Source organism: Achroia grisella, unplaced genomic scaffold (assembly GCF_030625045.1).
Source record: "Achroia grisella isolate CSIRO2021 unplaced genomic scaffold, CSIRO_AGI_Agris_v1 utg109, whole genome shotgun sequence".
NCBI classification, from domain to species: domain Eukaryota; kingdom Metazoa; phylum Arthropoda; class Insecta; order Lepidoptera; family Pyralidae; genus Achroia; species Achroia grisella.
This window is the reverse complement of record NW_026712573.1, coordinates 7941512-7967959: the sequence shown is the minus strand read 5'-3', so window position 1 is coordinate 7967959 and position 26448 is coordinate 7941512. Positions and strand designations below refer to the sequence as shown.

The window sequence follows — 26448 nt, the reverse complement described above, 5'->3', positions numbered from 1 at the left end:
AAATAGCTAACCAAACTGAACGATTGGGATATGGTAAACTATATTGATGTGCATAAGTGGGGAAAATGTATATAGGTATCACCTTTTCCTTACAAATTTTAAACGGATTTTGATCTTTTTTCAGTCAAAAGAATTTACTGCAGTAATAAATAGCCTGTAGGTACTGTATAAAATACCGATAATTATGCCTAAAATAATAATTGTTAGTTATAAAATAGTTTATTAATTTGGTAGCTATAAGAGAAGGGCTTAGTCTGCAAGTTTCGTATTGCATACAGAGTAACTTAACGGTTCAACCATTAAACTATTCAACCGGCATATTATTATAACGGTTAATTTTGATACCTACAAATTAACATTGATAAATAATAAATTATGAATGTATGGAAACAGTTTAGAAGTATTACGCGACCTAGATTTTATTGGTATCAATACATTATAAGGTAGATTAGGAGGTATTAAATTATTACTAATTAATTCATTGTTATCGTTAGATTTTTTTATTGTGACCAATTATTAACATAGATAAGTAGTTGCACTTACCTCTCACCACTTTCCGCATAGAAATATAAAATAACATACTGCCTATGTCATTGACTACTAATTAACTCACTACTATGTAATTTTTATAGTTTTCTATAAGCGTAATATTTTTAATTTTGGTCAAGTATATTTTAAATGTGTCCATTACAAACAGGTATAAAAATAATCTTTCTCCTCTTTTTTAAATTTTTTTCCGATTTATAATATTATTATAGAATAATATGACTATTAGAAAAGTAAACAGATGCAACGCTATGATTTCAGATTTTATTACCACAAAAGTTATTTTTGAATCATTTATTTTTATTTAAAATAAATTATTAACTAAGTTAGTATTTGTGGTATGTGAAAAGGTTAATGATTCTACTAACCGTTATGAAATTTGGCATTCCTGTAGCATTCAGAATGAAGATATGGGTTACTCTTTTTCTCGATAAATCAAAATATCCCAATTACGTGGACGTAATCACGGGCATACTAGGAAGTATTGTCGTACACAATGATTATTTTATATGAAACTTTTGCGACTTTTGATCTTATAGTGGTTTTACATACTATCTCACCTATTAATGGTTGATCAGGAGATCAAATCGAGGATTGGATTGTAGGATAATAGACGGAAAAGAGTAGTCATGATTGTAACAATTGTTATTGACCTGGATGTTTATCAGCCTAACATACATAGTAGCAGAACTACTCTGCTTAATTTCGGACTAATTAACGTTGTTTATATGTCCCGGATTATTTGTTGTTCATTTAAAAAATAATAAACAAACAAATTAGCAAACCCGTCTAGAAATCTATGGAACCTGCTTACTCTATAACAACTCTTTTATGATTATTTCATTCATGATCACTATCGAAAAGGTCGTAAAATAATGATATGATAATGTGACACTAAAGCCCTGCCCCGTAAATTTAAATTCTAATATAACGCAATATTCACCGATTTCCGCTAAATGAGTTCCACTTTATAATTGGTTTGCAAAATTATTGCAACAAGATTCGCATGCCAAACTCGTAGGCACCTCGAGAATACATACCTATAGAATTTCTCATACGAATATGTGAAATGCGTATAATTATTAGATTTTGTAATTCCTCATGTGAAATACGAAGCTTATGAAGCAGTAATCTTTTAAAGATATATTTGTAATGGGTAAAAATACTTAAACAATTTAAAAAATCTTTCTGGAAGGTTTTCAGGGAGTAACATATTTAGCTGTAATTTATTTTGCTTTACATTATGTTTAATAATATTTTGGTATATACGGATGAGTGTATATATATATTATTGATATTAAAAATCCTTCAGTTAAAATATATTTTGTTACATGATCAATTACTGAAAGTAATTTGACGAGATATTTTATCACATATAGGTGTTTTCTAGCAATTTTCAACCTTGGGCAATATAGTATAGAGTTGTAAATGTTGGAATGAAAACTAATTCCAATGTTGGATGACGTAATGAAAAAGATGCCTTGAAGTCACAATGGTTACGCCTTTCAATCATTCTCTAATTTGACTCCTAAATTTATTGAAAGTTAATTGATGGATCATCCGCCCATGTTATGTTTAAATAATGATAATTAATACGTGAAGGTTTTACATTCATATATGTACGTCAGTTAAAGAATAATGAATATATACTAGTCGAAAAAAATTAAGTACATAATTGTTATATGTACAAACATTATGGTACTCATATGATTTACCGAGGTATTCTTTGTAAAATGTCATTGTTGTTCCGGCTAATCTCTGAAATGGCTGGACCAATTTTGACGGGACTTTTTTTGGCAGGTAGCTGATGTAATAAGGAGTAACTTAGGCTACTTTTATTTTAGAAAAATAAAATTAAATTCCATGTGGACAAAGTCGCGGGAACATCTAGTAGATAATATAATAGTTGACTTATGGAGACAATATTTCTGATATTTGGAAGACACTTGAAGTAGTGCTGTATCTTCTAGATAAGCGCGGAATGCGAAAAATGTATGATAAATATTTACCTACTAGGTTGAAAAAATAAAAATATATAAAAACAAACTAGCTAGTCATTTTAGTGAAACTAGTAGCTTTCAACCATCTGGCGCATTATATATAAATTATTTAGACTCTAGCTTATTTAACTAACTTTGCCTAGTACTACCTAATGTACTTACCTCTATCTAAATTAATGGAATGAAATAACTCTAAATATTTTCAACATGTTTATTATTATTCTAGTAATATAACATTAATTAATCATTTCTATTGATAAATATTTATGCTCCTAATTATGATGATAGTTTGTGGAATGGTAATACTCGTGGTAATATTTGCGCGCGAAAGCTTTGATTTTTTTAATTTATTTGTATGTAATATATAAATTCAAAACCTAATAAGAGCAGAAAGAATTATATGTATTCCACGCAATATGAGCAATATAAGTTTATATCTAGAATGATGAGAACTGGTATATCTGAATAGATCGTCAGTGTAGTCAAATGAATGAACTACCTGGTACTCTCTAAATTTTCTCTAAAATACATTTTTTTAAATATGTACTTCGACGGTAATATGTAACTGATAACTTGTTTATTTAAGACATCTTGTGCACATTTATCATTCGATTTAGATAGAAAGATTGTTTTCTCGAGACATTTTAGGTCTACATTGATTTTGTCACAGGTCAAAAACAACCACAACCCTTAACTTCAATTTCTCCCCCACTTTGGGGAAAAACCCTCCAAATTGGCATCACTGGTTGTGAACTCATGGCGTGTCGAAAGACCAAACCGTTCGACAAGTGGCGGCATGCTGTTGCGTTAATGATCATAAAAAAGTATTCAAATCGATTCACGTATTTTGATCATGACTGGTTCCACGAACATTGTAGGCCAAAGAGTAGATTAGATGTAGATGGACATTTATTTTTTAAACTGTGACGCTAAAGACGGATGTTAGATATAACTTTAAAATGTCTATTATATATGTAGTAGTCGAGATGTTTATAAGAAATAATTTATGAAGATCCATTCTGTCATTTGACATCAATACATTTTCTAGTTGGACTGTAGGAATATTACCAATTTTTATGTCGGGGTATATTATGTTTTTTATTAATTTGAACTCGTTTATTGCTATACATATACGTAGGTACCATCGTCTTTAATATTATTAGATAGCTTATATATTAAATATCTCCAAGCAACGAAAGAATACAAGCGAGTATCAAATAGTACTTAGCCAATCATAACTTTATTTTATATTATTTTTATATTACTTATTTATAAAAACCTAATTATATAAATTTTATAATTGTTATGTACGTACATTACTTCCGTTGCCAAAAGTTCTTAATTAACAAAATTATTTTTTTAAATCGGACATTTCTCCATCTACGTAATATCACCATCATATATTCTGTATCTATCATAAATGACAAAACTAATGAAAATACTTAAATTGTAACAAAAGTACTAATAAAGATATCCTAAACATTCACCGACTTCAAAGAGTGTAAATATATAATACAATAACTGACTGTGATATTAACTTTTCTTATACCTATCATCATGATATGTTAGTAATCATGTTGTTCATATTATTATTATCAATATTATATATCAATATTATCTTAAATTGATACCGATGTCTTTGTTGGGTGGTAAAATAGTTGTGGTTAACCAGTGGTAACCAATAATTGTATAGTAAGTGTAACAGAACTTCTGTACGTGTAACATACTATCTATTCTCTGTCCTATTCTAACAGGGATCGAAATTGCGTCTGCCTATGCTTAGGTGCAAACCCCTATTGGTGCCTTCATAGAACAACAGACGTATCAGTCAGGTTTTTCCTTCAACCGCTCCATAATTTCTTGTGCAGGTTTAGTAATTTTTGCGTAATTTTGGTACAGTGAAATAAAAAAAGATCCTTTGAATCCAGGACTATTATTTGTATATCTTTCAGTTCATTAAAACATCCAAAAGTATAAAAGTCAGGTAGAATGCTCATAAATCTAAATCACTTTCACCAAACAATAAAGAAGCAATCTGAAAATAATTTTTAAACGTTTCATCAATATAAATTTAGTGTTATAGCGCGGTATTCCAAAACGCTTCTATAGAAAAGTTGATCAGTTTCAGATTTTAATCTCGGTATCGTCTAACCGTGTATAGACACTCACAAAAAACACTCACAAAATGGAAATATAGATAATCTTAATACAAATCAACATAACAACACAAGCATATTAATGGGACAAATACAATTTCGCATTCGAAGGGTCGAATAAATTTAAAGCATTTTATTTTATTGTTAAAAACCATTCGAATAAAGTAAATTACCTAATACAATAAACTCCCTTAGAAATAACTAACTCGTCGTCGCTCCATTCAACATCAACTTGCTCTATTTATATAGAGCAAGTTGATATTGAATGGAGCGACGACCTCTGAGGTCGAAAGTCATTCGCAAATGTTTCAGTACCGTTTTAGTGACACTATAACAACATTATGTGACGAGATGTTTCTCAGATGATGTCAGTCTCAGTCTCTCACCAACATCTAAAAATCCATTTAAAATAAATATAGTTGAAGCTTGTATATACTTTAATTTCGTAATACAAATATAACCTAATTTTAAGTATTAAACTTCTAGCGAGGTCCACTTTGCACAAAGTGTACGTGGCTACATCTATCTCACCAATTGCTGATGTCTAGCAATATGCTGTATGCTGCGTTTGAAGTGTCAATATGGCAAATTACAGAGTATTAGTACTCCAGAATGCCACTTGAGTGGTGCAACACAGTATTATATGATGACGTGATGTCCATATAACTTAAAAACTCGAATTTTGTATTCCTTAATATTTTATTGTGACTACATATAGTAAATTTCTACTTTGCGTAAGCCTCTCTATCGCATATATTGTCTTATAAGCTTTATTTTAATATGAAGGGTTACAGAATGAAATTACATAACAGTCCTCAGGAATGACGGTGTATGAGGAGGTAAAACCAGCGTCATATGATGACGTGATATATATGCTGCTGTTTGTATATTTAGGTTATCATTATTCCTCAGGTGTCATCAGCTTGTGTGCAGTTCCAGTTACGTAAAAACATTAAAGATGAGATGTAATAGTTGACTATGTGGTTCGGTCTATGGCATAATCCATTTGCAGCGATTAGTCTATGTCAACACCTCGGCGCAGAGTAACGGGCTCGGTCGATGACAGCGGCTCACACATTGGCCGCTTGCGCCCGCATCTGTTCCGCCATAGCTTTTTGCGGTCTGCCTACCATTCTGTTTTTCTCTTATTTTACTTTTATTTTTTACTATTACGATATTGAAATATATTTTGTATTATATAATAATATCACAGGACAAATAACATAGCGTCATGTAGCCCCAAGATAAGCAGAGGTTGTGTTATGCGGGCAAGACAACTGTTATAAATACTTTTTTTTTGTAACTACATAATATACTTAACTAACAAACAAGAAAACACCCAAACCGATACAAATAATCACATTCTTGAATACAAATGTTTACACTGTACGAGGAATCGAATCAGCGGACATCAGAAGACAAGCGATGTGCTAAACCGCTAGACAACCGAGGCCGTCAAATATATTGTTTTTGAACATATTTTGTATCGTATACATACTGTTAATTATTATAAAATAATGTCAGTGTCTGTCTGCATGTTACCTTTTTACAACACCTTAAGTCGTCTTGCGTATCCTAATAAAAACGTAGTGAATGAGAGAATGTATTGAAGAAGGCGAACATAGCGTATATCTTATTTCAGAAATGTTCTGGAACGGTATGAAATTGGGAATAAAAGTTTAGGTAGACTAAGTCGCGAAAAACAGGGCGTTATAAATACGATAATATGTCAATCCGTCTACAACATTTTCATGACCGAAAGGACCTTAATCCAATTCGACTTTAAGATAATGCTTTATATCATAGACAGTTAATTTTTATTTCAAAATAATCTATAAATTGGTAAAATAGAAGATAAACGTTTATGCAGACCCTATCGCAGATGTAGCTAGTATCAGTAATATCAATAATAGGATTGCAATAGTGAACCCGATTGCAATAGGTACCTTAGTGTTATATATAGGGTTTATGATTTCATGTTTCACACAAAATCGTAGGTCAAAAAACTTGAGAAGTACCTACTTAGTTCATTACGGTGAAATCTTACATGCATTACATTTAGATTAATTACTACGAATTTTTTGCCTTAAGCTATAAAACTTTCTTCCAAGTCTGGTCCACAAATGATTTAACTGTAAATCGACCGCTTGACCAATCAGTATAGCAACCAACATTTTGATGAAACGTATTTTATTCATCTGCTGAACTATAAATTATAAATATATAACAAAGGAGAGTTATATATTTATTCTAATCACAATTTTCAATCCAATACATTGCTGAAGTATTATTTCAAGACTAAATCAATAACAACACTGTCAATTATTTTTAATTGACCACGAAATATTAAATTTTTATTTAATAATTGAGTGTGTAATTGCCAAAACCAATATTAAAACCAAATGATTTGAGTCGGAATTAATTTCCAAAATAGACCGACTGATCGTCAGTCCTTTGCTTCAAATGTTTCCAGTATCACATTCCAATGTTGGCGGAATTAAAGTAAGTCTATAATTCTAGTTCAATAACTAGTCTATGTTGCTGTATATATACAAATATTTCAATTTTCCATTAGCCAAGTAATGGAGAATGATAATGAGCCTATAAATTCAAGTCCTATGATGGTGATGACATAGGAAAAACTATGAATTAAGCATGGTATTTCTATATGTAAGTAACTATACGTTCCTTCACCTATGTCTAGTTCCAGACCGGTCTAGACTTGTTTAGAGCTAGATTTATACGCAGGAAGTGCACAATTAGACCTTGAATTAGATAAGGTAGGTTTAGTGATTATGCGCTTTTTGTCCAATTACGTGAGCCATAAAAGGCATGAAAATAGTTACGTGTACAGTATTTTGATTAAGTATATAAATTTAAGGGAATAAAGTGAATAGAATCACTAGAAGTATCCAACTCAATAGCAGTATCCTTCCCTTTACATTATTTCTAGATTAAGATTGGTGGTGAATTAGTTTTGTCTTCATTATTTCGGTTTTCAAATTCATCCATTTTAAGCTTATTATTTGGTTTATTTGGTTATAACCAAATAATAAGCTTAAAATTAAAGAAACGAGAAAGAGTGGATATGTCTTCACATAATTTTGTTACTTTGAACTTAAAATAAAGTAATAATAATTAAAGTAATTGTTTTTTGTATACATTTGAAGTGTAAAATGTATTCGTATTTTATATTATAGGCGCCAATGATTTGAAATTATTCTAACCTATACCTACAAAGACAGGTACAATTACCGAGTCGCCTAACGTATGATTTTAGTCGCAAGCACCACAAATTATATCTTAATGACTATACTATTACACGGTAAGGAATGTACGGAGTTATTTGTGCGTGCCGAGAACCGAACCTTGGACCATTTGATAGCATGATAGCTACGTTCTTGCATGTACGAGATATACAGAACAATTGTTATTTCTTGTACGGTCGGCAGGCTGTTGTTATCTCATTTAGTCATTTAATTCAGTATTATTGTATACAAAATTTAATAAAGATAATATTCATACCTATGTATCATTTAATCATATTAATATATTGATTGTTTTAATCTAACTTTGACACACACGTTACAGCAAACGTGACATACTATAAGAAACAGAAATAAATAATCAGACTAGTATCATTTCAGTACTAAAAATTCAAAAGGATGTTTCCACATATCCTGCTTCTTCCCTATAAAAGAAAACATATTACGCGGACCCCAAAAAAATATATTTTGAATATATATATAATAATTAAATAATAAAACTATCGTTACTAAATAATACCGATTCATAAGGACGAAACTTGTTGCGTGATAGTGCATTTTTCATATGATTATCCTTAAGCATATGAAAAATGCACTCGCATCTGATGGAGGGTTCTTACCTTATTTTTGTTGTGAAGATTAACATATGTGATTTTTATTACTGACGTACTAGATATTTATTTTCTTATGCTATGTTCCACCAATTCGACCCTTTTGTAACTTTAACATGTAATGGCTAACTAATTAACAAAATAGATATTTTTTTCGGTATTACTTTAGAGGTTAGTATTAAAAGCTGCCGCAAAAAATATAGTTCTCAGTTTTTACAGTTTCTAACACTGTAAAAAAAATTATAAAAATAATTTTATTAGTTTATCGATAGTTATATATGGTTTGAAGAACATATCTAGAATTGGTATTGAAAAGAAACCGACCCCCATTATTTTTGCCTTACTTTTTAGGTTAGGTGTGAGATTGAGTGTATAGTTATTTTACATGAAAAACAATAAAATTAGGTAAGAACCCTTCATCAGATGCGAGTGCAGTTTTCGTATGCTTAACCTGCTGGATCTTTTGTTAGTCGAACTCGATTTGTATGCTATCTGTACAATGTGACCACGGTTTGTGAGAATTTCATAATATCGCTCTAACATAAGCGTGGGTCTGGGCAGCCATAATAAAAATAGCGTACATTTGGTTTAACTGCCTATTTCATTATTATCTTCAATGAGGAGATAACATTTCGACACATACATAATTGCAATACACATTATACTAATCTTAATTATTGCGCTCACTATTACTGTGAATTATTTTGTATGTTACTCATATTCTACTATTGTTAGGAATATAAAGTTCGCTTTGTTTGACTTTGGGACAGGTTTAATAGCTTTGATCTGGCTTGTGTTATTTCAATATTTGGCAAACGTGTAATTAATTTTATGTGGCAAATATTCACGTGAAATTGTGTTTGAGAATGTTAAGAAGTTTGCCAATATCAAGACATCTACTAATAATTATTTTAGAACGTTAATTTGTTTACTATCTCGACTTACACGATTCAAATATGGTCACAAAATAAACTTTTGTGTTAATTTTATATTTCTAACTGAAGACCAAGCAGAGGGCAGCTATATTGCATTTATATAAATGTCATATATTGCATTTATTATAACGTCGACAGTTGCCTATGATATATAGTATATTATTATAGTTTTTGTAAAGAAATCAGAAAATTTGAATACACTCATAAGTGTATTCAAATTTTCGGGATATAAAGAGGTTAACGGTTCTTCTATCCAAACTAATTGATAGTATAATTAATACTCAATAAAAATAATTCAATTTCTATTTTGCGCAGTAGCTTCCACTATTGCCAAGAATAGTAGTTTTTAATCCGACGGGAACAGTTTTGAAGTTCCACACGAAACCGTGGAATTTCTATGTAATTAGTTGCTGGCAACTTCGCACAATGGAGATATAATGCATTCTTAAGGAGGAAATAGATTGTTCACAAAATTGAATTTATTTTACCTTAAGTGTACAATACTAATAACTCTACTTTATTTCATCTCAAAAAATAGATAATTCAAATGCTGAAATATATTTTCATTAATATAGGTTGATTTCCTTTAAAATATACACACCTACACAGAATTCAGCCACCTTCTTTTATAAATTTAATTAATATTATAATTCAATAGTTTAGTTTGTAAGGCACTTGAGTGAAATTATTAAATCTATATGATAGAAAATGATGTCGTGGATAAAGATAGAAAGGAAACTGGTCGACAGGATATTGATTTCAATGATTGATTGTGACACTCTAAATTCACTATGATAATAACTAAACAGAAAAAAATACTTATGTACATTTAATAAAATTCTATTGTCAATAACTTCTTTACAAGGTATAGAAGATATGATATACCAGCGAACTTCTTTATTCCTGTTACATTAGGTACTAGGTATATACATTTTAAAATTGTTTATTTTTCACGCGTCGTATCAATCTTACTATATATATTTTCCATAATAAACCCATAGAAACTGTCATTAGCCATATTCGATACCATCGCTTCAGAAAGAACATTCAAGTTATATGGATGTATGGTATTAAAAATAAAAATAAATACTAAAGAAGTTTCATACAACAACAATCACAATATAACCTATGTTTTTAATATATCTTCAAAACATATAGCGCAATCATAAAATGTATTGCCGGCTTTTTGTTATGGCCAAAAAGACGCGTTACTCTGATGTTAAAACAAAAAAGACTAACAAACAATGGTACTTTATTTCGAACGTGATTATCTAACACACCATTACACACCATAGAGAAATAAACAAAGAAACACTATGGTAGGTTATATTAGAAAGTTTTAAATAAATGTCGTTATTGTAGTATTTGATTTGTCGAATTCGTATATATCATGAAATGTGAAGCATTTTGCTAAATATCACTTGATATTACTGCTACTAGTCACATTTTCACATATAAAAATGATTAAAAAAGTCCAAGTCCGAACAGTATTTTTTTTAAAACGGCATATTAATTCGGTTATTCTTTTTTTAAGATTCGGCATCGAATACTTTTTTTTTCAATAACATAATATCATCATGTTGGATCCGTCTTGATGTCATAATATTGTTGTCACAATTAAAGTTCTTTTGTACAAGTCTTATATTATCTGTTAAAATACCGTTTTTTGATCAATCAACATATTTGTTAAGGCACTAATACTGTGTATACATATTGTCGCTTAATGCGAAATTTAATGTTATAATACTTATTTCTTTCTTTAATAATTTTAAGACCACAAAAGCTTCTTTAATCTCATTCTGTTTTGAAAACGTTTGAAAGCCAGGAGTTATGTACGTGTAACAATGTACATCATGCCTAGTTTTCGTGCTAATAGCTTTACTTATCAAGCTCAACGACCCCGCGATAACGTTACCTGTTTCTGCTCTTAGTACATAGATAAGGAACTTCTAAGTTATACTAATCTATTTACATTTTATGATTACTCAGACCCGGCAATGTCCGCCGCTGCTAGCCTTTACTCTCCGCCACATAAACTACTTGAAGCATCACATAAAAGAAAAGATATTTATATAATACCTCCGTTTTTATTCGTTAATTGCCTCTTTCGTGAGATAGTACATAAAATCCGAATAAAAGAGCACTGTGAATTATGCCACAAGAAAGTATTACCGGGATAAAGAGTATGCTGTATGTAAATTTAGATTAGATTGTGGTTAAATTATTTTTAAATGTAACGATAATGTAGTCTAAATTTACATATAAAGTATACAAAACATGAAGGTGGAAACTTCATTGTACACATTCAACATCTTAGACTGATGGGATTAACAGACGTAAATGTTGTTAGTTATTTTGTCAGAAAAAGGCATATATGTTGTTTTTTATTAATGTAACTAGAACGCCAAATAATCTGATATACCTGGTGGTAAGTGACAACCGTCGCCTATAAACTGAAATTGTTACCATTCTGAAACTAGGATGCTATACCTCCACACTTGTAATTCCACTGCCATATCTCACCTTCCATCTGAAACACAGTACCAAAATACACAGCGGGACACCCGTAGAGTTCTTTAAAGCTTGCCTCTATTATAAAAGCTATCTCTACCTTTGGTATTTTTCAAAGTACAATTTGCAGCAGAAGAACAATTATTTATATTTTTAATTATTATGTGCTTATCACTTTTATTTTTTGTTTCAGATCGTTCAGCTTTTAAAAGGATACACAACAATTGCAAAGGTAAGATTTAATAGGTTAACTGTATCTTTTCTAGATATTAAATAAGAATAGAATTAGCCAAACTAAAAATAAAAAACGATGTAGTATGATAAGCATAAATCTGGAACTTGATTCCCACCAAATCTACTCCAAAAACAGTATGAGCTGTCAAAGAAATACCCACTATGTTAATAACAGTGTAGAATTTCACATTATTGTATTAGGCATAACGTCTCACTTCGAAGTATTACTTTAAAGTGACATGCTCGGTGGATTTGCCTTGACATTTACAATGTATCCGTTCATCGATTCGACAGCATGCAATATATTGGAAAGTAATTAGTAGGTACACAACCATTGTATACATATATTAACATTATTTATACTGCTTTTTTAAAGCAGTGATGTTAGTTGTTCTTCTTTTACAGCAATATTTAATATTGATGCACATAATTTTTTTAATAAATATTATATTTATATGCTACCAGTCTTCCATTCACAGTTTATGTATGCCACCTTATGATTGTAAACACCGCTGGTTTATATATATCTCGCGTAATTGTGACTGCATTATAATTCTTACACTATAACGTATTAATTTTGTATAGTTTATATTTTATCTAAATAAAATCGGCTGATATCAGCAGCTTGCTTTGTAAGCTGTTTGATGGGTGCAGTATGTATGTAACAAACTACTTAGTCCTCAGAAAAGACATGAAATGAACCCCACATTTATGAATACTACCGTTACCACTTTCCATCGGGTGGACCGACAGATTCTGTGCCGTTCGAAATTCAGAAAAAGAAATATACTTGCATTCACTGTCATTGTCTAACAAGGAAATTACAAGATGCAAAAACACTACTATAAGGTTACTTCCAACGCGACATCACTGCACAATAATTAACAATTATTTCCCGTCACATTTCCCACTTTCATTTAACGTTGATGTATAAAAATCACGCGTTGATCAGAGCTAGGGTTATCATCTGCTATTAAGTGTCAGTATTAATAGTATACTTATTTTTAAACTTTCACGATTAGTACACAATATTAATATAGTTAAACGAGTTTTAATAGGAATCCTTTTACGTTAAATAATATTTACTATGAAATGTATCGTGTTTAAACTTATTTAGCTATATTACCAATAATTGATGTTGTAATTTAAAAAAACACAGATTCATTTATGGGAACATATTTAAAAATAAAACTTGACCATAGAAACTTGCAACCATACAATATTGTACTCAAACTTTGTTGTTGTATTCTTAATACATACTTGCTAGCAATCATCATTATTATCATTCGTCATAACGTCATAAATATTCATGGAACATTTAAGTACCTATTAAGCATTATTTTAAAAAACAAAGTATTTCACAAATTAACACTTTAGGAAGTACAATTATGTCCATTCAATAAATGGTATACGTTCTTTGAGAAACCTTAAAATTCTTAATGAAGTTGAAATTTGAAAGATGTCTTTTAATTTAAATAACAGCGGTCATAAGCTGATTTGTTTTGAAGCCGTCCTTCTGTTATTTTATCTGTACCTACTAATAATATAAAAAGGAAAGATTTCTTTTGTATAATTGGTCGATTTATAAAATAGTATTTCCTATAGAAATCTACATCATCCACGAGTAACATAGACTATTCCATGCGGGCAGCATCGCAAAATACATATAGCTAGTTTAAGATATTGCTAATAAATTTTAGGCACTGCACTAATAATCCATCAAGTGCAAATTGTGTTAGCACTCTGAGGGCACGGTACTATAAATATGAATAATTGAAAATATTTACTTTTATTCATAAAAGTCTCTATTTTTAATTTCGGAGTGCGAGTAGGTACAATTTGCATTTGTCGGATTCTTTGTTTTTTATTATAACCTTGTTACCCTATGGTACATTACATTACAGCCAGGATATATGGCGAAAAATATAAACATTATAACAATATTAACACAACAAGGCATTTGAATGGTGTCACAAAAAATACATTACCATATATCATAGGATGTTACACCATGGCCAGTTTAAATTTGATTCTTCCGTTCATGGATACTTATTGAATGAAACATTGTTTTTATATTGACATACAGTATAATCGTAGAGGGTATGCCAAGCTAAAAGCCAGGTGCAGTAGCCATTAAAAAGAATTAGTTTCATGTTTGTTCATGTTTCATGAAACGGAGTGGAAATCTGAAAATCGACTTGATTGACATTTTATACAAATAGAATATGGTTACAGTTTGTGTGACGATTTTGTAAATTACTAGCTGTTGCCCGCGACATCTCATAACGGGAAAATACGGGATGACAGTTTGTACAAATTGTATACACAAAGTTTCAATCCCCTTTCCCATAATATTGTTGAGATAAAATATAGTTTATCCCCGTCTTCATGATACAGGAGTCTTCATTTTACATGAAATTTCATTAAGATTCGGTCATCTGTTTAATCGTGAAAAGATAACAAACAGACAGACAGATTTTCGCATTTGTAATATTAGATAGCCATACAATTTATAGTTTTCTAATTGGAGAAAAATTTAAATTTCACTAATGTTATCACTGCCTTCGTCTATTAAACTTATACCCTTTACGACTGATCCTGTATCTCTATGGATACTAAGTAAAGATCAGAATACTAAATAATCGTAGTTTCATTCAATGTCTTCTACAGAATCTCTTAACGTAACTTTTAAAGCCGGATACAGAGCAAACTACACTCTCATCTTACAAAATAAATAAAAACAAATAGTTTATTACGTTGTTTAGCCACACACTGCTACACGGCGATCACGATTTAATCGTGTCGGCAAACATATTTGACTCGTTTTGTTTTTGTACACTTAGCTTGTGTAATATACATATGCCAAAAACATCATATGCACTGCTTACTTAATCATGTAACAAGACTCGTTGCCAAAATTAGGATTTGATAAAATATACATTTAACATCTTTAAATACTAAATTATTGTAAATTTATGACCATACTAGATGTTACTCGCGACTGTGTCTCCATTTTTTTTATAAAGGTTAGCCTATGTCCATCCTCGTGATACAATCCATCTTCATGTTCATTTGATTAATATTCCATTCACCGTTTACTCGACAAAAAGTAATAAAGAGACATACACAATTTCGTAATTATAATACTAGTATGGATATCAAGTACATTATAACAGTAATTTTAAATAATATTAGAGAGTAATAAAGATTTCAGACCAAGTGGTCAATCATCAAATCTGCGGCGACCCGAGCTAGTGAGACCGTTAGCTATGTTGCTTCAGACGAACCTACCGTTACCGTCACATTTAGCGGTTATGTAAGCGCGTACAACCTTGATTTAATTACCGCGATGTTAGTTACAGTACGATATTATCGCGACAACTGTTTATGGGTGACGGTGGTAACGGTAACAATCCATACAAAGGTCACGATCGATTGGAATCCATCAAAATACTACATTCCAACTTTTTTTTACTACAAAAATGTCTAAATACGAGTGCTTCTGAGCAGCAGAGGGACAGATAATTAAGTAAGTTTGTAAAAGAAAGAATATTTAATAATTACTTAATTATATAGAATTACTATTAAATTCTATATATTAAATATTCAATCTGAGCAAAATGGATATAACCTAATGGTGTAATGTAAATTCGACAATTAATATGATAATGCAGTGCAGTACGACATAACGAGTTGTTATTATACGCCAATGACAATAAAAACAAATGAATGTTGGCTCTTTTTAAACATCAATGGTGAAAGAAAAAAAGAATAAAAATATTAATTTAAAAAAATATGTAACACACTCAGCGACAAACTTTTGTATAAAATTGAGGCACATGTGTGTTCGATTGTCGAAAATTGAGTACGTTGGACTTCCTGTATTATCGTATGTTCTTTCATTGTTTTAGTAAAAAAAATCTAGCTTTATATTACCTACATAGGCAATACTAAGTAGCGATTAATTTATGGTACAAAACGAGGCTATGCCAAACTTACGTATTCTACGTTACCGCATAAAGTAAAAAATACAATTGTTATGATGACCCCTACAATGCTGAGTGCAATAACATACCGCACAATTTATGACGCCCTGGTGATACTGTCGTCACGGTCGAGGGCATCGTGGTAATTGCTTCTTTAATAACAACATTACTGTGATGCTAGTGTTGTACTGAAAAGGTCTGCGTCTGAGATGGTATGAGATTTATTAGAGGAATGCAGTTATGTACGTATCATCTTTAACATCCTTGTGTTAAGAAGAATATTGCCTTAAAATTGTTTCAATAATTTTACACAATTACGATAAAAACAATATATGAAGAACAAACGAAGATATCGCAAATAATTTGATCTAAACAAAATTGTCGATAAATATATCATAAGCAATATTAAGCAACCTCTTCAATTATATCGAAAAGTCGGTACCTACATACTTAATGTCTTAAAATTATATTGTTTAATTATATGTTGGTTGTTTATTATTTAATGATATTGACATATTCTGTCATTGACATTCCTTGATTACATTCGATTGATTAATTTTACACATAGTGGGAGGGCTTTATGTGAAAATACAATAATTTATCAATTATAAATAATAATATACTGTAATATTTTCATATAACTATAATATGTGTGATCGTATTAGTTACATACCAATATAATTTGAATTAACCTCTGAAAATATTATATTCCAAACTCCACAATTAGTTCAATCGAATACCTCCTCTTTTTAAATTTGCATGGCCGTCGACAACATATGCCGTTAAATTTCTAGTCAGGAAGACGGTTTGTATGGTCATAAAAAAAATTTCGTACATAAATTTGTATCAGACATTTTCTATATATATTTGCTATTATTTTGCCACTATGCATATTAGGTATAAAATTCCCTACAATTTTCAAACATAAAGCAATTTTCTCTAAACAAGCTAGTTGGGTAAAATAGATCTGAATGAATGCATAAAGGCTACAATCAAGCATATGAGATTCGACCGCGTGCCCTCAATAACAGACAAGTATTTATTTCGTTATCCCCAGCTTATTATTTATTGTGAACTATTCATGAACTTCACATTGTTGGCACAAATTACCGGGCAATGAGCGCAATCATAATTATATTGTCTGTTGTGAAATGAATCAAGCGTCGACGCCATTTTATTTATAATTCAATCGAAATTTAAAAAGAGAACTATTTATTTCCCGCGTTTATGTCACAGCGAAGTTATTACTCAACTTACGACTGTGTAGATTCGTATAGTGATTACCAAGTGTTATACAAGGGGTGTTTAATATTTTATTTATGCCTAATAAGTCTATGCTTTTTGGAATGAAGGTGTCCCAAGATTAAGGTGTAGATAATTTTTCCTTCATGTTCTGATAGATTGGAGGTATTTGTGACAAAACAAAAATAATTTTCATATTTTAATTCGGGGATATAATTCGTTTTAATAACTCTAATAAGAAAAAATATACATACAGATATAACCTTCGCGTAGTAGCAAGAGTAGTTTGGGTGATAGTTGAAATTTCGCTAATTATTGGTGTAAAAGACGCGTATTTAATGAAAAGTCAATCTACTAAACATATTGAATATAGAGTCTTTTTGTTATTTAAACAGTAATAACATAACGTATACCTATTACTTAAGGATAGAATCACACGAATACTGAAAAGATGAACATGGAATGAGAAGGATGGAATATAATTTAATTCTGTCACGGTGCTGTATTTCTTACTGTGATTCATAATAATGAAAACAATCATTATTACAGTGAAAGCACAGATAACATAATATTACATAACAGAGTCGATACTTTTGACAATTGTCATATAATTACACAACAATAGATGCGGAGGGCTTATGATGTAACAAAAATATTGATTTTTTTTATTTGTAAAAGATCAAAGTGATATCTTAATTATATCATCATAATTCAATGATGTAGAACGGAACGGATATTCTCGTGTAGATTGGCACCTTGAGGTCTTATAAAGTCAAGAGAATAAATTTAGGTCATGTCGTTGTGTTACCTCGTGCAAAATATCAAATCTTAATTTTTAAAAGTTTATGTTATAAGTATTATATCAAAAATTTTATGAATAATAAACTCTACTGGACTGAAACTAGGTAGTTCTTGTCTTGAGTGTCCGTCAAATGAGAGCCTCAACAATTAAAGATGACTCACAAATCACTGTCTCTTAATTACTGCTGTATAGATTTCAACTGCAAATTATACTACAGAAAAGTTTATATTACCGAGAAATATCTATATGATCCCATGTACACATTAAGTCTCCTTTTATTTCCAGGACAGTTAATATTCAGACATATTATTTAAAAAAATCTTCATATTTTTTTTTTATTATATTCATGAGACGACATAGTTATTTAATTTCTGTATTTATATACCTACACAGTTATTCAGTAGGTAGGTGTTAAAATAATTATAAAAATCTCTATAGGAAGTACATGTCAGTCTTAATCACACATACATTTTGATGGCAACATGCAAAAACTAATTGCTAGTTCCCACATTACACAAAGCCAAAATAGCATCGCAAGAACATACACAATGACATATTGTCATATGCACACCATTTGCATATAATAAGTATTTAATAATGTGCGTGGATGTTGGTATTTTCTTACGATTATCGAATAATTATTTCTACATATTTTTTGAGTTACTAACCTAACTGATGGGTGAGTCATAGCAGTAAAATTACATGGTACGTAGGCATGATGTCTTAGTACACAAGAATGGCAAGGCGTGAGGGATGTAGTAAAGCCATAATTTATTTTGTTACATCTGTGGTGCTGATTACGACTATAAAGGTAGATATCATAGCTTGTTTACCGTTCCAATAATATAAAAATTATAAACAACTAAAATTATAAGTCAATAATTACCCATTTTAGACATACTAAACAAGTATAGACATATTAAGTATATATAATAATTAAACCATAAATAATTCATTATAGAAACTAATCACGTTGCTGCTTTCAACACTGCAGTGTCCTAAATATCATACTCAATTAAGAACCGTTTTAAACTCATACAAATAACTACAGCTCAGCTGATAAAACTAAAATTCATAACGGTACTTCCTCGTGTCTCGGGGCGAACGGTCATCACAAACACGAACAAAAACATTAAAAATAGCAACTGTAGCGGTACAGACAAAGTACAAAAAGCACGTAATTACTTTGAACATCTAAGTACCTTAGAATATGTTAGTCACCGCAGCTTAATCAGAACTTGGTTTTCTTTAACAGTCCCCGCTTTAAAAGAATCCTAAATATAGAGGCTGCTATCTTATATAGACCCTATTAGGATTGCTCTAGCTCTTGAGAATTTGCATGGAAGAGTAGACAATGGAGTTCTTGATGATCTTTTTTTTTAATAAAAAAAAAAACAAATTTATTTTTCTTACACAATGAGGTGTAAGATATGCTAATTTAAATTAGCGTCTAATTTTGTAAAGATTATACACACTATATCACTGTCATTATCAATATAATAAAATGCAATTCTTCATAAGTAGTGTATAAATGAACTCTAATGTTTTATAGCGCATCTCGTGCTATACAGGTTCGCCTAGTGCGGGTCCAATAAATGACATGTGTGTTGTTTTGATATTTAAATAAATAAATTAAAAAACCCTGTCATTAACCTAATAGTGGCGTGGGTGAAATCTTCATTATTTCTTTTTATGTAACTAGATGGCAACAAGCCCATCTTATGGTAAGTGGTAATCGTCATAACCATCCCTATACCTCACATCTTGTAAAGATTTAACTAATGGTTCTAATTATTTGAAACATTACAAGATGTGAGGTATATGGTAGGGTAGGTACCAACCCTCATGAGTTTGCTTAACGGAGGTCTAAGATACCATTCCTCCAAACCGTATAATTTCATTGCCATCCAGCCCTTCAATCCTAAAATATAGTTTATAAAATAAGCTGATTGGCGGCAGAAATAAGCCAGACAGACGTTTTAATGTGCATACTTTATTTCATGTTCTTAAGAAAAATAAATATAGAAGGGGAAATAATGATCAAGATTTTATTCTCCCTTTATCCTTCTCTTAACACAATACTTAACTGAATACCTTTAATAAAATTTGATGCTTTCAAATTTCACACGGTCACAGTCGCCACCGACTTACTTTAATAAAAAAAATACACCTTCCACAAATTGTCATTATTGGCGATAGATAGAATTATATAATAACTTCCTTTAATAATATAACAACATCAATCATTTTTGGCATCTGATATTTTATAAATCTCAAGTAATCTCAACGTAATGGGAATGACGAGTCAATTTACCGCAATAGCACAAATCATTTCGTATTGTAGATGACGGTTTATTGCGAAAATATTCTATAGTTAAGCTGTCCGTTCACGGTGATGCGGATTGATTCAACCATATATATTATAGTATATCGCGAGTAGCACCATGCCAAGTAAGGGGATGTTCTCTAAGGGTTTTAGGACACCGAGACCATCAAAAGTAATAATAATTATAGGCAAACAATAAAATATACTATAACAACATACAATACTATTATTATTTTAAGTTTTATATATTATCTGTTACTTTAATAAAAATAGTGTTAAAAAAATACATTATCAGAATACAGTGATTACAGGTTTTAAGAATATTAAATATTATGTGGTGTTGTGTATTCAGGCGCATGAAGTCATGTGAATTTTGCATATATCTCTAGTCAAACTTATATATTTACCCAAATGACCATTACGTTAGGCAAATATACCATAAACCACCTATTGACTTGATTCGAATATCAAACAAATGAAACGTTAAGTATTAAATATTATAATTGAAGCCGTATGACCGTGTATAGATTTCTTTAGAGTGATACTCAAGATGTGTTGTACCTCCAGCACTAATCAGTTCCGCTATTCGGGTCATTAGAACAGTTTTTGTTAAGTGTACAGTTTGCTCCATTCACTAATCTTGAAACTTAAAAAATTGTGTTTACAATGCTCAGAACTCAATACACACATCTTATTATATATATTTGATCTTAATTCATAAATATATATGTCTTTGTAATTATTTGATTGCCCTTTTGTATTCGTCTGTTACGAAATATTTTTTTTGGCTGACTTTAAAAGACTTTGACAAGTCCATCTAAAATATCATCTCTTTTGCTTTTATTGTTTTATTCTTTGACTCAAACTGCTCAAAAATAAGTCTATACTTTTATTACTAGGTCGATACTAAATAAGTTTATATATATATAACGTGGTTAATTTCCGGCACACTACACAGTATTTTTTTCCTAATTTGAAAGTTATATTATTGAACGTGACCTGTGTATTACATGTTGTTAAACCAGTCGGAGACGTCTCGCGTCTCTAGATTTTCATAATTAATATATTTTGTATACAATAACATTGTATCTTCGTGAGATTTACTTTGTTAACACAAAATAGTGACCGAGGTGACTTGTGAAATCAGAAGCGATCTAAATTATTAACAAAATTTTGTTAAACAATTAAAATATATTTCAAGGTTCCGTAGTGCCGCAATCACGTACGTGAGAAAATTCATAATAAACAAACGCCCCTGTTGTGTACACTGCCCTTATTTCGAAATATATTGCGTGAGACTATAAATACAAGGCGATTTGTTAAGTGACCACATCCTACTTAATTTTAATATACTACGGCAATCGAATCTATAACTATAATTTAAATTAATAGTCACAGTCATAATAAATTGCGGATGATTTTTTTAATGTATAGTATTATATAGGTGCATGTCAATTGTAAATAATTCTTATTCCTTTTACTCAAAACTTAAATGATACATAATATAATAAGGTACTTATTAGGGAATCTTGATTATTTATAATAATATTATAAAACTATGACGCCACGTGAACAACGTCTGTTTACCTATTTGTATGTTAATGTTCCATGTGAAAACGGCAGAAGTAATTACAGTTAAAGAAATCTATTCCTTAGATTTCTTTCATTATTAGTATCTTTCCTATTAATTTTTAGTTACGTCATCTACAAGTGTTAATTAATATATATTAATAAAATAACAGATGGCGTTGTCTTTACTTATATTTGTTTGATTATTAATAACAGATGCACCTATATATACACGCAGACGACGTCGTAGGCATTACTAGTTAAAATATACGAGGACAAGTTAAAATATATGAATATTCGACTTCGACTGTGATTTAAATGAATAGTCACAGTCATAATAATTTGTTATTGTGGGTGTCTTTTTAATATACATGTTCATGGTAAAATAGTTCGTATTCCTTATACACAAAGTTTAAATGATAAATATTTAAATAAGGTACTTATTAGAGAATAGATAATAATATAACAAGGTATGTCCGTGTCACATAATTTTAGTGTTAAACACGCTACGCAGTATTTTATACAAAAACTCGTCTGGGCTTCATTTATGTCAGCTTGCATTTATGGTAAATGGCTGGAATTTATGGAACTATTAAGTTACCTACTTAGTTATTAAACAGTATCTTATACTTATAATGTAATCGGTTATATGTATTTGTGTCATAGGTGTTACCCTATTTAGTGAAAAAAGTACGTGATTGGAATATATACCTTCTAATGTAGTTAAAGAAATCAGCTATTTCTATGCAATGCTGGTAAATCTTTTTGGACGACACTTTTATTTTTGTTTATTATCATTGGCCTTATTTAAATAGTGACCTAAAAGCACAGGTTACTTAATCGTTTAACAGTTTATTCTTATTATAACGGACATATATTCTTGTCTAGCTTTTATATGGTATGAATCTTAAATGAAAGCGAATACAGAATCAATTTCATAAAGTTAACTTACTAAAGTAAGTGCAATTTAGGAAATTAGAGAATTGTGTGTTCATTTCTGCAAAGTAACCGACCTGTTATTTTCCTAGAACCTGGCCTTTAGAAATATATATTATTCTTTTGTATTAGGGATATATTTCAGAAGTAGTATTTGTGAAAGCGTCGTGGTCTAGTAGTTTACTACCCCGATTTACAGATATCAAAGGTCGTCAGATCAAATCTGGCCGACATCAAACTTTATATGTCTGTTTAAATTGCTGAAACTTTTTTGATTGTAAACTCGATAACAAATCATACTGGATTAAAATTTCTTCTGTGTAATGTGGGCATGCCAAGTGTTGCATTGACAATGACGTTGACTGTTGAGATTGCCTCTGATGACCCCATCATGTAATACAGTCGTAAGGATACATTATTACTAGATAGATATAATATGAATTTGTTAGTTTTACACAATAATAGAAAATACATATAAACAGTGAATAAAAACATATGTATAAATAGTTAATTATAGTATTAACTATATAATATGACGGTATTGCAGAAAGTAAAGCTATCTTAGGGTAAGCTATTACATGTAAGAAAGTTGGAGATATAACAGGAAAATAATACCATATTGCATATATAAATTGATATTATAATAATATTGGTAGATATTAATGATTGTAAGTAAAAATCATTCTTGTTACAGGTACTCAACAATGACATAAGGCCTCCTTCAAAATGGCATTACGATTAAAGAAAGACATAAAAAAAGCATCGTACTACGTGTGGTTTCTTGGAGCGCAAGAGTCACGCGGCCTCAGGGGGGAGGAATTTGCGATACCGGCCATAAGGATCCTAGAGGAGAGGGCGAGAGATTTGGAGCCTTTCAAAGTCACTTTACAGGTCAGTATTTGAAACAATTTTCAATATCTCGTAGATCGCAAATCATCACAAGTTCTATCTAAACGTCATATTGTATTGTTGGCTACCACCTATTGTTACTATTACTTTAGTTATTACCGGTTGTTATATAGTATAACAACCGGTAATAACTAAAGTAATAGTATGAATGGAATGATGAAATTGGTTAAATATATAATTTTAAATATTTGTTATATATAATATAGTATTATGTTATAATGTTCGCTTTTGCAATAACATATACTGGTGTTGACTCTATTCTCCCAAATTTAAATTAAAAATGAATTTGTATTATTGTAAACATGTACAACATTTATTTAAAAATATTTAATTTATTCATGAATATATTTAAATTACTTGTATGTAAGTTAAAACTCTAATTTAGATACTTCATATCTCTAACAGATATGATGATACAGAATTATCTGTTATTTTATATATGCCAAAAATAACATTGCCTAATTAAAAACTTTGACTGTTACTGTTAACTAGTTATCTCTTAACTAGTACTCAAATATTCAATAATTCGCCTCATTGAGTATGACTTGTTACTTATCCCTACTATAGAATAGAATTGATTGAGTGACTTAATAAAATTAACTGAACTACAAACAATAGAAATAAGTCTCGACTACACCGTCTAGACTTACAGCATGTTTTTTTTCTTTAAATTACAAAGTAAATAACTCGCAAAATGTGCGTGAAAGTAATTTATGATGTTCTAAATGATTTATACTGTGGTATCATGTAATACTTCACTTATACTGCTGCGTTGCACAACAGAAACAAACTGCTCGCAAGATCGTGTTAATTTCATAATTAAGTTATGACAGTGAGGTAAATTATGTTCTATGCTAAAGTTTTCAGAATGCAAGTTATTTTCAAAACGGTTATATAATATCGTTTTAAGTTATCTGCAAATTGTCCTACGGCAGATATTCCCATGGATCTTCAGCGATAATTTTACTTACATCATATGGTCGCTATCGTAGTCTCTCGAATCATCACGGACTATCTGACTGGAGATACATGTGGTATTCTAGAACTATAAAGTTGATGAACATCAAAAGATTTTGTTTAAGAAGTAGAAGTGCAGTGCTTCTGGAGTGGACAATCCGACATTCTTGCCCAGAACCGTAAATAGGTCCAAACAATCAGTTTGGACCTATTTACGCTTCTCCGAATTCTACGCATCAGTGATCTTTTGCACAATATGGCTTGAAAGCCATTAAACCACCCCATTCTGCAAAACCAACAGCATCCTAAGTCCATTATTTTATCAGTTCTTGTAAGAGTTGTAAGACTAAACTTGTAAGGCAAGAATAAAGACCAAAAAGAAAAGCATTTCTAAATTGGTATTTAAGGTTTTTTAGTTTATTAAATACTGTGTTATTTTCCTCAGGTGTCTCATAAAGGGTTGAAGATAATACAGAACGTTACATCAAAAGGCAAGCAACAGACGATCAAACATTTCATACCTCATGGCAGTATCACCAGCGCGGTGGTGCAGGGCGACGTAGTGGCCTGCGTTCTTCTACTCTACAATCCCTTAACCGGTTGTCCTGTTCATGTACACGCTTACAGGTCAGTTAACAAATATAATAAGTACTAAAAACTATTTATAGTAAAGCATAAGTATTTGTAGTTCATTAAATTGTTGTAGATATAAAATAACATAATACTTTCTAAGAAGTGGAGAACAAATTACTACGGCTCGTTTAGGAAAACATTAAAGTTATTGGTTGGTTGAAAAATATTTATATTTTTAAATGATCTCCTTACGTCACAATCAAATTGCACTAACTAATATAAAAAAATAGAGTGATATTAGGAATAGGTTTATATATTAGTTATACCAGATAAGTACCAACCTTTCACAATATACGTTAAATGTTTTGGACTACCCAAAAATGTATAACACCGTAACACACACAAAATTAGATAATATGGTGATGCCATAAAATCATCTAAATATCGTTTCATAATGTCTAATCTAGAACTATCTGTAGTATCTTTGTTAGAACTTCTACAAGGTCTCGTATTTCACACCAAACCTTAAGCATTAATTACTTGATACTGCATTAGTTCTCCCATATTTACAAGGTTTCACTTAACAGAACAGAATATCACGATTATACATAAACTTATTTACTAGCTCATTGGGTCAAGGTGAAGATTTTTCTGATAATAATTTATGGCTCCAAATAGTAGGTTTATAATATAAGAGGAGGTTTAGATAATCTGTAAATTGTTTTGTTTTTAGATTCTGTATATTGCATTATCTATATCTTACAAATCATCATCATGATCGTCTTACCCATTGTCGTTTGAGGTCGGTTTAGTATGTTTTCTCTTCCAATGATCACTATTTGTATTCACTTTGTTGTCCTGAGAATATTATTATTGTATATGTATATAC

The 26448-nt window shown here is 30.4% G+C and overlaps 1 protein-coding gene across 3 annotated transcripts in view; it reads left to right on the top strand.

Moving 5' to 3' along the window:
• Window positions 1-26448, top strand: part of LOC131845534 (nuclear speckle splicing regulatory protein 1) — an 80682-nt gene that overhangs the window by 33544 nt on the left and 20690 nt on the right. For all 3 annotated transcript variants that reach the window (XM_059194613.1, XM_059194621.1, XM_059194606.1), the window contains 3 exons: window positions 12219-12257; window positions 23815-24011; window positions 25432-25613. In XM_059194613.1, the coding sequence (XP_059050596.1) occupies window positions 23847-24011; window positions 25432-25613 (347 nt within the window). In that variant the 5' untranslated portion in view covers window positions 12219-12257; window positions 23815-23846. The remainder of the gene's footprint in view (window positions 1-12218; window positions 12258-23814; window positions 24012-25431; window positions 25614-26448) is intronic.